The sequence below is a fragment of the Eimeria necatrix genome, genomic scaffold (assembly GCF_000499385.1).
Source record: "Eimeria necatrix Houghton genomic scaffold, Enh_scaff78, whole genome shotgun sequence".
In the NCBI taxonomy this organism is placed as follows: Eukaryota; Apicomplexa; class Conoidasida; order Eucoccidiorida; family Eimeriidae; genus Eimeria; species Eimeria necatrix.
The window spans coordinates 18,357-32,500 of NW_013654601.1; the positions used below are offsets into that span (position 1 = coordinate 18,357).

General features: G+C 48.1%; 3 protein-coding genes across 3 annotated transcripts; 1 reads left to right on the top strand and 2 right to left on the bottom strand.

Moving 5' to 3' along the window:
- Positions 1–764: 764 nt before the first annotated feature.
- Positions 765–6,892, bottom strand: ENH_00076060 (RNA recognition motif-containing protein, putative; the record flags this gene model as incomplete). The annotated part of the gene is made up of 11 exons (XM_013582902.1): positions 765–1,298; positions 1,860–1,913; positions 3,388–3,494; positions 3,908–4,034; positions 4,255–4,377; positions 4,603–4,699; positions 4,922–5,048; positions 5,261–5,392; positions 5,778–5,939; positions 6,242–6,317; positions 6,587–6,892. The coding sequence occupies 11 exons, from the start codon at positions 6,890–6,892 to the stop codon at positions 765–767; spliced, it is 1,845 nt and encodes a 614-aa protein (XP_013438356.1).
- A 2,212-nt stretch (positions 6,893–9,104) lies between these two features.
- On the bottom strand, positions 9,105–10,874 carry ENH_00076070 (hypothetical protein, conserved; the record flags this gene model as incomplete). The annotated part of the gene is made up of 4 exons (XM_013582903.1): positions 9,105–9,458; positions 9,888–10,035; positions 10,250–10,323; positions 10,527–10,874. The coding sequence occupies 4 exons, from the start codon at positions 10,872–10,874 to the stop codon at positions 9,105–9,107; spliced, it is 924 nt and encodes a 307-aa protein (XP_013438357.1).
- A 751-nt stretch (positions 10,875–11,625) lies between these two features.
- On the top strand, positions 11,626–12,629 carry ENH_00076080 (hypothetical protein, conserved; the record flags this gene model as incomplete). Its single annotated transcript, XM_013582904.1, has 2 exons — positions 11,626–12,297; positions 12,495–12,629. 2 exons carry the CDS (start codon positions 11,626–11,628, stop codon positions 12,627–12,629), a joined length of 807 nt encoding a protein of 268 aa, XP_013438358.1.
- Positions 12,630–14,144: the final 1,515 nt, after the last annotated feature.

The following is a 14,144-nucleotide window of genomic DNA, read 5'->3' on the forward strand; positions in this document are numbered from 1 at the left end:
GCACCTACACCCGAAAGCCGTAACCCCATATCCTAAACCCCAAACCATAAACGCTAAACCCTAAACCCTAAACGCTAAACCCTAAACCCTAAACCCTAAACTCTAAATGCTCTCGAGACTTCCTTCAGCTGCTGTCTTTGGGGTCGGCGGTTTCGCATTAGGGTTTAGGGTTTGTTCGAGACACAACGCTCAGTTGCCTAGGGTTTAGGGGCTAAACCCTAATCCTCAAACCCTAAACCCTAAACCCTAGCGTGAGTGAAGGCGTTTCGCGCTGCAGCCCTAAACCCTAAACCCTAAACCCTAAACCCTAGAGCGCGTCTTGATATCCAGCTCGGCAAAGGAGTGCAATTAAATTAAATAAATAAAAAATAAAAATTCAAATGAGACAAGAAGACTAATAAAAACAAAATGGAAAATAAGAGTTTGCAGAGAAAAGACAAGGGACAGGATAACGCCAAAACAAACCCTAAACCCTAAACCCTAAACCCTAAACCCTAGGCACTCGGTGTTCAACACTTCCCCAAGTATGCCCCTGCAGCTCCACACGCAGCAGCAGCAGCAGCAGCAGCTGCTGCTGCTGCTGCTGCTGCAACCCGCTGCAGCAGGCGAGCAGCAGCACCAGCTGCAGCTCTTCCCTCCCGCTGCCGCTGCCGCCGTCGCTGCTGCTGCTGCTGCTGCTGCTGCTGCTGCTGCTGCTGCGCGTTTGCTGCGAGGAAAGGAGACTAGTCTGTAGAAAAATAAAAGGTCTAAAGATAACTGGAAGTTTAGTCCCTGTCTCTTTTGCTGCTTTTGTGTCTCCTCCTTTCGTTGCTTCTGCTGCGGCTTCTCCTGTGTCTCTCCTTTTTGTCATTATCTGTGGGGCCCCACTCGCCGGTGTACATGTTCCTGCTGCTGCTGCTGCTGCTGGCAGCAGCAGCAGCAGCAGCAGCAGCGAAGCGCGCCTCGCGGGCGCCCTCGGCCTCGGAGCGCAGGCCGCCGCCGTGCTGCTGCTGCTGCTGCTGCTGCTGCTGCTGCTGCCAGTCCCCCTGCAGCCGCCGCACTTCAGCATTTGTCAACTGTCTCCTTCCTTGCTGCTCTGCTGCTCTGTCGTCGTGGCCCCAGTGTCCCCTTTTGCTGCCGCGGGGTTCTCCAGTGAGGGGGTCTGCTTGCTGCAGCAGCGCAGCAGCAGCAGCAGCAGCAGCACCTCCTGCAGCAGCAGCAGCAGAGTCCTCCAGCCCGTGGCCTGTCCGCATGGACCCGTGCGTCGGGTGCTCAAACGTCTTCTCCGTTGCAGCAACAAAGTTCATTTCCCCCTCAGCCTGCAGCAGCAGCAGCAGCAGCAGCAGCAGCAGCAGCAGCAGCAGCAGCAGAGGATTAGTAGTAGCAGCAGCACAGTAGGGGTAGTGGTGGAAGCAGCAGCAGCGGTGGCAGCAGCAGCAGCACCCGCAGCAGCAGTAAGGGTAGTAGCTGCAGCAGCAACAGTAGCAGCAGCAGTATTACTAGCAGCAGCAGCAGCAGCAGCAGCAGCAGCAGCAAGACACAACTGGAGAAGAGACAAAAAGACAAAGAGAAGGGAAATATGAAATAAAAAGAAATAAATAAAAAATAAAATAAACAAGAAAATAAATAGAATAAAGAAAAGAAACAAAAGAATAGATGGAGAGACCCCAAAAAGACACGTTAAAGAAAATAAGAAAAAGATATAAAATAAATAAAATAAATGAAAGAGATAAAAGAAAGAAATAAAAGAAATAAATAAAAGAAATAAATAAAAGAAATAAATAAAAGAAATAAATAAAGAAAGAAGTAAAAGAAATAAATAAAAGAAATAATAAAAATAAAAAAATAAATGAAATAATGAAATGAAAAAAAAGACAAACCATAAGTTCTTCTTTTGCTGCTCTTTCCTCTCGCGTCAAGTTCGCCGGGGTCACCTAAAGAAATAAACAAAACAAATAAAAATAAATAAATTAATTAATTGAAATAATAAAAGAAATAAACAAATTAATTAATTAATTAATTTGAATAAATAAATAGATAATAAATAAATAAATAGTTCACTGGGGCCACCCAAAATAAGGCTCGAGAGTGAAAAGGAGAAAAAGAAATTCGAGAAGTTTTATCTTAGACAATAAATTGAATAATAAAATGTAAAAAATAAATAAATAAACTGATTAATTAATTAGATGTACATTGAATAATTATACAATTAAAGAACTAATTAATTAAATAATAAGATGTAAAAATAAATAAATAAACTGATTGATTAATTAGATATACATTGAATAATTATGTAATTAAAGAATTAATTAATTAGATAATTAAATGATTAAATATTTGAAAAAGTAATTAAATTAAACTGGAGGAAAAAATGAATTAAGTGGATTAATTCATCAAAGCGAATTAAAACAAATGGAAAATAAAACAAATCAAAGTAAATATAATTTGAAACAAAATAAAATAAATGAAATAAACAAAATGAAATAAACAAAACAAATCAAAAAATAAATAATTTAAAAGCACAATTAAACCAAACCCCAAAAGTGGTGAAGTCCGGAAAAACCCAAAAAGTGGAGAAGTAGAAATAAAGTTAAAACTAAAAGATTAAATGGGACTTTAAAGGTGCATTCAGAAGCTAAATAAATAAATAAATAAATAAATAAATAAATAAATAAATAAATAAATAAATAATTGCACTAATTTGTTAATTAATTAATCAATTAGGTAATTAATCAAAAAATAGACAAAAAACAGAAAGAACTGGATAAAATGGATCTTCCATTAAATCAATTTGAGCCAAAGTTCTAGAAAATTGCAAACACAAAGATTAAGTTAATTTGCAGTTAATAAGTAAAAGGCACTCAAACCCTAAACCCTAAACCCCAAAAAGGCGGTTAATGAACTAATCCGACACCTTCAAATGAAACGAAATGAGATGGAATCAAACTAAATAATAAATCAAATAAAATGATATAATAAAAATTAATTAAATAAAATAAAACTACGCCAAACAAAATCAAATCAAATAACAGATAAATCAAAGAATTAAACAAAGCAGGCCAATTAAATTAAATTAAAACAAACTAAATTAACCCACACTAAATTAAATTAAATTAAATAATTAAATTAAATAATTAAATTAAATTAAATGATTAAATTAAATGATTAAATTAAATAATTAAATTAAATAATTGAATAATGCAAAATAGACAAAAACCAAACGAGAAATTAAAACCCAAGCCAACAAAACCGAATTAAACAATTACAGCGAGTTAAACCCACCAAACTGCACCGAATTAACTGAATTAAATTAAATTAAATTAATTAAATTAATTAATTAAACCGAATTAATTAAATTAAATAATTAAATTAATTAAATTAATTAATTAAATTAATTAAATTAATTACCGCCACAGTTCTCCCATTGACAAGACGGCCGTCGCACTCGAGGGCTTTTTTGGCGGACTCGGCATCGCCGAATTCGACGAAGGCAATTCCCCTCACGGAATAAGCTCCTGAAGGAAAAATTAAATGGAATTAATTAATTATTTAATTAAAATAATTAATTATTTAATTAAAAATTAATTATTTAATTCATTTAATTCATTAAATGAATTAAACAATGAGTCCGCTCCTCTGCGCATTTTGCCAATCAAACGCGACAAAATCCGGCTTCGGGAAAGCTGCTGCGTCAGCAGCAGCAGCAACAGCAGCAAAGCCAGCAGCAGCAGCAGCAGCAGCAGCAGCAGCAAGCCTGCAGCAGCAGCAGCAGCAACTTCCTAGTCAGGGAATCTGGGTCTTTTGACTTAAGGAGTGGTTATGGCAACACCAGCAGCAGCAGCAGTAGCAAGACCAGCAGCAGCAGCAACAGCAGCAACAGCAGCAGCAAGACCAGCAGCAGCAGCAGCAGCAGCAGCAGCAGCAGCACCTTCATAGTCTGGAGGAATGGATCTGTCGACTTGGGGAATGATAATGGATTTTATATTTCCCACTTCCGCGAAAAGTTCGCACAAGTCGTAGCGGCTGGTGCTGTAGGCGAGGCCCCCCACAAACACCTGCGCCAAACCACGAATTAGGGTTTAGGGTTTAGGGTTTGCGCTTTGGGGACCCCGCCCGCAGCCGCACATGCGGCTTCCAACCAACTTCTAAACCCTAAACCCTAAACCCTAGACCCCAAACCCTAGAGCCGCTCCACAGGCGGCTTTGAGAAGCCGCCGTCTTCAGCGCCGCGGCCGCCGCGAGGGTTTAGGGTTTAGGGTTTAGGGTTTGGCTCACCTTAGTGAGACTCTTAGTGGACATTCCTGCTGCTTCGCTGACTTGATCATTTAATAAATTAATTTCTCTGTTCAGCTCTCTGCCGCGCCGCTGGAGGTAATCCACCACGGAAGTGGTGTCGATCTGCGCACAAACCCTAAACCCTAAACCCTAAACCCTAAACCCTAAACCCTAAACCCTAGACCCAGGCGGGTGACTGCCTTGCAGGCTCTGCGAGGCTGCATGCGTTCAAGGCGCAAACAAGCAGGCACGACCTGTAGCCAACGCCTAAACCCCAAACCCTAAACCCTAAACCCCAAACCCTAAACCCTAAACCCTAAACCCTAAACCCTAAACAACCCTGGTCACCTCAAGGAGGTAGTGACGGCTAGACGCGCCCAAACTGAAGCTGTCGTTGGTTTGCATCTGCACTCCCACGTGGTCGTGGTCTAGAGGCATGCCGTTCCTGCCAACGCAAAACCCCAAACCCTAAACCCTAAACCCTAAACCCTAAACCCTAAACCCTAAGCCCTAAAACCTAAACCCTCAACCCTAACCCTGGCACCCCAGACACTCACAAGCTGCACAAGAGCCCCGCACGCGCTTTCCCCCAACCCCCGACCCCCAAACCCTAAACCCTAAACCCTAAACCCCCACCCCAAACCCTAAACCCTAAACCCTAGCTGACTTGAACGTCTTTGCTTTGCTCTTCAAGTCAATCAAAAGCACATGTCCCCCTTTCAAAACCACCAAAGCTGCATGGCGCCTGGAGACGGAAGGGTTTAGCGCCACCAAGTCGTTGTCTGCCAGCTTCCCTGCGCGCAGCAAACCCTAAACCCTAAACCCTAAACCCTAAACCCTAAACCCTAAACCCTAAATCTGAGCCGCGGGTTGGCCCTCCCGCACCGCAACAAGCTCCCCCTTCTGTTCCTTCCTCCCCCCCAACCCCAAGCCCCACGCCCCAAACCCCAAACCCTAAACCCTAAACCCTAAACCCTAAACCCTAAACCCTAAACCCTCGACGCACCAATGCGGTAGAAGGACTTGCCGCGCAGCAAGATCTCGACAGTGGTGGAGTCTCCTTCTCTTCTTTCCAAAAGTCTCAAAACTGGAAGAGACCTTTCTTCTGTTTCTATATCGTGGCAAATGACCAGCCACGCTGCACGCGCGGCGCCCAAAACTAGGGTTTAGGGTTTAGGGTTTAGGGTTTAGGGTTTACGGCTCGCCGCGCGAGCTCCTGCCGCGCGCCCCAGGCGACGCCGCAGCGCCAAGCCTCAACCAACTCCCCAAACCCTAAACCCTAAACCCTAAACCCTAAACCCTAAACCCTGCCGGCGCCCCGCTGAGTCGCGCCGCGCGCGGCCCTTTATCCACACCCTAAGCCTCAAGCGCTAAACCCTAAACCCTAAACCCTAAACCCTAAACCCTAAGCGCTAGACCCCAGGCCCGCCCCTGCAGCTGCGCGTCCGCGGCCGCCCGTGCCGCCCGCGCCCCCAGCGCAAACCCTAAACCCTAAACCCTAAACCCTAAACCCTAAACCCTACACTCGAGCTCCGTGTCTTCGAGAATGTTTTGTCTTATTTCCATTAAAATTCTTCCCAAGTGGTTTTGTCCTCTCGAGTGACTTGTTTGTCCAAAGAAAGCATCTCCAGTGTTTAGCCAAACGAGTTCCCTGCCCCCCGTCTGCTTCAGCTTCTCCCGCAGCTCTGCGCGCAAACCCTAAATTAGGGTTTAGGGTTTACGCCTCCGCACGGCGCCCCCGAGAAGCCGCACGCGCGCCACCCACCCGCGAGGGTTTAGGGTTTAGGGTTTACAACCCCAAACCAAAACACCGGCGAAACCAACAACAACAAAATCAAACAAACCCAAACCCCCAAACCCTAAACCCCAAACCCCAAACCCTAAACCCCAGACCCCAAGCCCTAAACCCCAGACCCCAAACCCTAAACCCTAGGCCGGGCCCAGGATTGTTTGCGAGGGTTTAGGGTTTGTTGAGGTGTATGTACACCTGGATTCCTTCGAAACTTGTCTCTCTGAATCAGCTCCATCCATTTTAGGCGGTAGCGCGGCCAGTCCGGGTCTTCCTGCGCCAAACCCTAAACCCTAAACCCTAAACCCTAAACCCTAAACCCCAAACCCCAAACCCTAAACCCTAAACCCGAATCCCAAACAGTGTGCCTTTCTCTAGGGTTTGTGTATGCATGTCTGGCGGCGCGCGGGCCGTCGGGGCTGAACGGCCGCGCCTGCTTGCAGCTAGGGTTTAGGGTTTAGGGTTTAGGGTTTGGCGGGCCTGCTTGGTCTTGGCGAGCTGCTTGAGGGTTTTGGTGTCTGCTGCTGCAGCGAGGGTTTCAACTGCAGCAGGGTGTTTTGCTGCCAGCAGCGCGTGGCGCGCAGAAGCAAAAAACCTTCCTTGAAAATAAATGAGAGAAGGAAAGTCCAAAGAAAGGAATTTGAATTCTCCGTTGAAGGAGTCGATTCGGGTGTACAGACACCTGGCGGCTGCGGCGAGGTTGGCCGGCGACAGCAGCTGCGCCGCTGCTGCTGCTGCTGCTGCTGCTGGCGCCCCTGCTGCTGCTGCTGCTGCTGCTGCTGCTGCAGCGGCGGCTGGGCCGCTCGAGCCGCTGCTCGAGACAGACCCTCCGGCGTACGGCGCAGCCATAGGCACAGCCGCCACGCGAGGGTTTAGGGTTTAGGGTTTAGGGTTTAGGGTTTGGGGGTTGGGGGTTGGGTCCCTGCAGCGACACGGGACGAGAGAGCGACTGCGGACGCCGACGAGGGTTTAGGGTTTAGGGTTTAGGGTTTGGGGTTTGGGGTTTGCGGCCGCGACAACCAGCCGCAGGCCGCAGGGCCTCGCTAACCCCAAAGCCGCAGCGCAGCGGAAACCCCAGGACCTCGGCCTAGGGTTTAGGGTTTAGGGTTTAGGGTTTAGGGTTCACAAACGCGCCTCCGCAAGCCCGTAAACCCTCAAAAACTGCAAACCACTTTTTCTTCAACAACAAAAATATACGCTCCACCCAAACCCGAAGCCCTACAGCCCTCCCAAACCCTAAACCCTAAACCCTAAACCCTAAACCCCTCCTGCGCATGCAGGCGCGTCGGCCTCTCCGCTTCCCCAGCCTCGGCCTCCCGCTAGGGTTTAGGGTTTAGGGTTTAGGGTTTACGCTTCGCCTCAAAATTATTTTTTATTAAAAAAAAAACTTTAAACAAACCCTAATGCACAACAGAAGATGCAGCAGCGCCCCTCCGCTCAGAACCGCTCCCGATGCTTCGGGGCCTAGGGTTTAGGGTTTGGGGTTTAGGGTTTAGGGTTTAGGGTTTCAAGTGCCTTCTTCTTTAACCTCTACCAAACCCTTTACAGAAGCAACTTGAGACGACCACCAAAACTGGTGCCCGAACCCCTAGGAACCCCTGAGCCCCAAACCCTAAACCCTAAACCCTAGACCTTAGACTCTAAACCCTAAACCCTCAACCCTAAACCCTAAACCCTCCTCAATAGGCTTCAAACACTCATTGCCCTGCCTCAGCTACTTCCCGCGGCCTGCAGCTAGCCACAGTTTCCTACAGCTAGCTAGATTGCTGCTGCTTGCTGCAGCTAGCTAGCTGGCAGCTGCTTGCTGCAGCTAGCTGGCTAGCTAGCCGTGGCTAGCCCTAGCTAGCTACCTAGCCGTGGCTAGCCCTAGCTAGCTAGCCGTGGCTAGCCATAGGCAGCTAGCTGCAGCTGGCCCTGGCTAGCTAGCTGCGGCTAGCCACAGCTAGCTAGCCAGGGCCAGCCACAGCTAGCCACAGCTAGCTAGCCCGAGGTGGCCCGAGCTAGCCCCAGGCAACTTCAGAAGGTCCCAGCTAGCCATAACTAGCCATAGCTAGCTAGCCAGGGCCTTGACACAGCTAGCCAGAGCTAGCCATAGCCAGCCCTAGCTAACCATAGCTAGCTACAGCCCGCCCTAGCTAGCCACAGCTAGCTGGAACCAGCCACAGCTAGCCACAGCTAGCCATGGCTAGCCCCAGCCAGCCCTAGCTAGCTGCAGCTACTGCTACAGGTAGCCACAGCTAGCCGCAGCTAGCCGTCGCTAGCTGCAGCTAGCCACAGATTGTCGTAGGCAGCTGCAGCAAGCCGTAGCTAGCTGCAGCAAGCCGTAGCCAGCTGCAGCAAGCCATGGCTAGCTGCAGCTAGGGAGGGAGAAGGCAACGGGAGCCGAGGCAGCAGCGCATAGCCAGCTGCAGCAGCAGCTGCGGCAGTGGCTGCTGCAGCAGCTGCTGCAGCAGTTGCTGCAGCAAATAAAGCAGCAACTGAAGCAGTAACTGCAGCAGGGGTTCCTGCAGCAACCGAAGCAGCAGCTGCTGCAGCAAAAGTTCCTGGCGTAGACTCAACTGCGGCAGCAACAGCTTGGGGTTTACGAGCCTAAGCAGCAGCAGGTGCAGCAGGTGCAGCAGCAGCAGCAGCAGCAGCAGCAGCAGCAGCAGTACTTCGCTGGTCTTTTGTGCAGTGAATTTTTGGGATTTGTTTGCTTTTATTTGCCTGTGCACTTGCCCAAACTATTTGAAAAGACAAGTATTTAATTAATTTCTTTATTTGTTTTTACTTCCACTTAAAATGCCCATTTGTTTTATTTGTTTTCCGAAAGTGGGAGGGAAAAGGAGTGCGCTGGGGTGTACGTACACCTCAGCGCGGCGCTGGGGTGTACGTACACCTCAGCGCGGCGCGTTGGCTGCGTCGGCGAAGTGGAAATTTGGGAATTTCGGCGGAATTTGGCGGAATTTTTGCGCGAAAAGGTTGAAATTAAAAGAATTAAATGAAATAAAATGAAAATTCCGTCGAAAGAAGGTATTAAAGTCGGCGAGAAGCAGCAATTTGGGTTTTCGGGTTCGCAGACTCACTTGGGAAGCTGAATTGCTGCTGCAGCACCTTCGCCGCGGCCCATTTGCAAAAACTTCTGCGGCCCCACAGCTTCATTTAAAGGAATTAAAGTGCTGCTGAGGGGCACAACAGCAACAGCTTTAGTGTTTTTGAAATCGTAGAGTTTGTTGTAGCAGTCGAGGGGCTGCACGAGGCACTGCGACTCTGCTGCAGCAGCAGCAGCAGCAGCAGCAGCAGCAGCAACCAGCAGCAGCACCTGCACGCCCGGCGCCTCCGCAGCCTCGAAGTTCTCCAGCAGCATCAACTTCGACGGATATTCATTTGCAATTGTTATGAACTTCACAAAACCCTCGCAAAAACGGTTGCTTTCCTGAACACCACTCCAAACCCTAAACCCTAAACCCTAAACCCTACACCCTCACCACGGCCTTAGTAAAAAGGGTTTGTCTCCCTCCATGGAATTGCCACTAAGGGTTTGAGCCCAACCCTACCCCTAAACCCTAAACCCTAAACCCTAAACCCTAAGCCCTAAACCGTAAACCCTAAACCCTAAACCGTAAAACCTACCCTAAACCCTAAACCCTACCCGTAAACCCTAAACCCTAAACCCTCACCACGGCCTTTGTAGAAAGGGTTTGTCTCCCTCCATTGACTTTATATTTATGTCCCGGAATTGCCACTAAGGGTTTGAGCCCAACCCTACCCCTAAACCCTAAACCCTAAACCCTAAGCCCTAAACCGTAAACCCTACCCCTAAACCCTAAACTCTACCCGTAAACCCTAAACCCTAAACCCTCACCACGGCCTTTGTAAAAAGGGTTTGTCTCCCTCCATTTACTTTATATTTATGTCCCGGAATTGCCACTAAGGGTTTGAGCCAGGCCAAAGCATTTAGTTGGGGACTTGTGCTCCACTGCGCGTAGATGGTGTCGGTGCTTTTGTCGTACCTGCGGACAAAATTAGGGTTTAGGGTTTAGGGTTTAGGGTTTAGGGTTTAGGGTTGGCGTTGCCTCCCGGAGCCAAAGGCGCAGCCTCCAGGATGTTGCTCAAGGAGCGCTGGAAGTGAAGAAAGAGCCAGGCCTAGGGTTTAGGGTTTAGGGCCAACAGCTTAGGGTTTAGGGTTTAGGGTTTAGGGTTTAGGGTTTAGGGTTTAGGGTTTACATGAGGAACACGCCGTCCTCTATGGGAGCTTCAAGAGGGACCGAGGTGCGCCTTGCGCGTTGCGAAGTTGGGGCCTGACATACAAAAACCCTAAACCCTAAACCCCAAACCCTAAACCCTAAACCCCAAACCCTAAATCCTCCGCTCTGGAACCTTCTCACCAACCCCCTGAGCCACTTCTGCTGTGGAGTGCAGCAGCTTTCTCTGAGTGACATGATTTTATAGAATAGACAGGCCTTTAGGGTTTAGGGTTTAGGGTTTAGGGTTTAGGGTTTACCGTCATAGGCTTTTTGACTGGAGCCTCTTCTTTCGTAACTACTGGGGGTTCCCACTTGTGTCCCGTTCCTACTGGGGCATCATTTGCTGCTGCTGCTGGTGCTGCTGCTGCTGCTGCTGCTGCAGGGGTGGCCTCGTTTGCCTGGGGTTGGCTGCTGCTGCTGCTGCTGCTGTCGCCCTGTGCGTCTGCTGCTGCTGCTGCTGGCGCTGCTGCTGCTGCTGCTGGAGCTGCTGCTGCTGCTGACCCCGAGGCCCCTTGGGGCCCCTGGGGCCCCTCCAAAGCCTCGGCCTTTTCCTCCGTCTGGAGGTCGCCGCGGGAGGCAGTATCGGCGCAGCAGCAAGAGAACATTTTGAGGGTTTAGGGTTTAGGGTTTGGTGGTTAGGGTTTGGGCAGTAGTGGCTATTCTTGAATCTACTGAAATAAAGGAATAAAAGAAGGAAAAGACTCCGGGAGGAAGGAAGACTCTGCTGCTGCTGGGACAGCTGAAGCTCGGGTGTACATACACCTCAACAGCCAAACCTCCGCGGCGCCTCGGCAATGACAACTGCAGCAAAAATTAAAATAACAAAATGCACACAAATTAATGCAAATAGTTGACAAAAGGAAATATAAACTCGGGTTCAAGAGCAGAGAGGCCCAGCTGCTGCCGGTGGACCAGCAACGGCTGCGGCGAGGGTTTAGGGTTTAGGGTTTAGGGTTTGCGTTGGGGTTGAAAGCACCGACGCAATCCGCATCTAATTGCATCCCTGAATTTGTTTTTGCATTAATATTCCACTTTTGAAACTCGCAACAAACACCAGTGGCAGTTTTAAGTAGAAGGAGCCTCGCCCGTGGGTTGCGGGCGCTGGGTTTCAGGTGTATGTACACTGCGCTCGCGTACACACCACCGGCGAGGACCCCTCGCCTCCCGCTTCCCCTGGCCTCAAACAAACGCTAATTTCCACTTTATTTTATTTATTTTATTCCTTTTTCTTTGTCTTTTCCCGATTTCGCGCCGCGACTTGCGCCGCCACCCCCGCCGCTCGCAGCCGCACTGTTCAGGTGTACGTACACCTCAACATGGCGCAGCGCTGAGCCGCAACTTCCCACTTCTCTCCTTATGGCTTCTGCCTTTCTTCCTGTCGCCTTCCTGCGCCCTTGCTTTGGGGGCCCCCCCGGCCTTGGGGGCCCCCTGGCCGTTGGGGGCCCCCTGGGCTTTGGGGGCCCCCTGCGCCTAGGGGGCCCCCTGCGAGTTGGGGGCCCCGTGGGGGCCCCCCCGAGGGCCCCTGCGGCATCTCAGAGATGCATTTGGCTGTGTAGCGCTGCAGCTGCGACCCTGGGGGGCCCCCCCTCTGCCCGAACCCAGCAGTGTGCCCTTGGGGGCCCCCCCGCGGCCAAGCCAGGGGCCCCGGGGGCCCCCGGGGGCCCCCTCCCCCAGGGGGGCCCCCAGCGCGGGGGCCCCCCCCAGGGGGCCCCCTGTGGGCCTTTGGGGCTTTTTAGCTGCTCCCAGCGGCGGCTGAGCTGCATGCATGCATCGGGGGTTCGTTTGTTTGCGCCCAAGAAGAAAAAGGGTACTGGGGGGGCCCCCGGGGGGCCCCCCGGGGGGCCCCCCGGGGCCCAGGAAGGCGGCGAGGGGGCAAAAGGAGGGTACGATCATGTTTTTAATATTTACAAAGAAATAAATGAAGACCACAAATTGCTTGAAGATAAATTCTACCCCAAGTGGCTCTGGGGCCTCCACAATAAGCCCAAGAGCTACGGGGAGCTGGCGCTGGTGTTTCTCTACGGCAAAGTGAGCCTAGGGTTTAGGGTTTAGGGTTTAGGGTTTAGGGTTTGGCGCGCCGCTGCCGGCGGATTCCTCCCGCAGCCCCGCCGCCGCAGTTTCTTAGCCATTCTTATTAATTTATTTATTATTAATTAATTGATTATTTATTTATTTATTTATTTATTTATTTATTTATTTATTTATTTATTTGTTTATTCTTTCAGGGTATAGAAACAGCCACAGCAATGGACTATTTGCGTTTCTGCCGTCTTCACCGCAAAACGCAAATCCAGCTGAACAACGCGAGACTCAAAAAGAGCAAAAGAAACTCCATTAAACCCATCTTCTGGGACGTCTAAACCCTAAACCCTAAACCCTAAACCCTAAACCCTAAACCCTAGGCTCTAGGCCCTGGGTCGGGGCCCTGGGCGCTGAAGGAGGCTTGAGCGCTGAGTTGCAGCGCGAGAGCCTACACGCGCAAGAACTCTAAACCCTAAACCCTAAACCCTAAACCCTAAACCCTCGCTCCTTAAAGGAGAGAGCGTCTGCTTCTTTTTAGATCTATTTCTTATTTCTTTTATGACCTGGAGAACAAAGCAGGAGCAGCAGCAGCAACAGCAGCAGCAACAGCAGCAGCAGCAACAGCAGCAGCAGCAACAGCAGCATTAGGGGCCTCCAGTCCCTGCGGGTCGCTTGCGCGCAACGAGGGTTTAGGGTTTAGGGTTTAGGGTTTGGGGCAGAGGTACGAACAAAGAACAAAAGAGAATTAAAGAAAAAACGAAAAAAGAATAAAGAGACACTAAGGAAACAATAAATAGAAAGAATAAAAAAAGAATAGAAATAACAAGAAATTAAAAGAAAAGAAAAAACAAAAAATATATTTTAGGGGGCATTAAGAGACAATTGAAGGAACAGAAAAAGAAATAAATAAATTAAAGAAAAAGGAAAAGAAAAAAGAAAACAAATAAAAGGACAAAAATGGGACAAAGAAAAGCCACGGAGGAGATAAAATAAAACAAAAAAAGGGACAAATGAAAAGACAAAAAGGAGATAAAATGAGACAATTAAAAAGCCAAAAAGGAGATAAAATGAAACAAAAAAGAAACAAAGAAGGAAATAAAAAACTACAATTAAAAAGACAAAAGGAGACGAACAAAAGGACAAAAGGAGACAATTAAAAGGGCAAAAAGAGACAAATAAAAAGAAAAGAAACAAATAAATTAAATAAATAAAAAGGAGAGAATTAAGACGAACTTTGAAACTGAGTTTTCGATGCGCTGGGGGCTGTTGCCGATAAATAAAATAAATAAAATAAATAATAAACAAATAAAAAGTAAATAATTAACTAACAAATAATAAATAAATAAATGATAAATAAAAAATAAATAATAAATAAATAATAAATAATAATAATTAATAATAATAAAACAAACAACTATAATAGATAAAAGATTTAAAAGAAGAAATTAAAAAGTTTGTCCCACCCACGCCGGCACTCCCTTGCTGCTACGCCTTTTCATTTATTTCTTCTAATTAACTAATTAAAATAAATAAATAAATAAAATAAAATAATTAGTTAAAATAAATAAATAAAATAATTAATTAAAATAAATAAATAAATAAAACAATTAATTAAAATGAATAAATAATTAAATTTATTCATTTCTTGCGTGAGTCCCGTCGGGCCTTATCTTAGCAGCAAAGCGCTGCAGGTTCCGCCGGGTGGACCTGCGGCGGCCCCAGCTGATGCTGCTGCTGCTGCTGCTGCTGCTGCTGCTGCTGCTGCTGCTGTTTTCTTTGTTGTTGCTGCTGCTCTTGAGGAGGGCGAGGTAGGGGGAGCTGCGAAAGAGAGTTTTGCTGCTGCGGCTGCACAG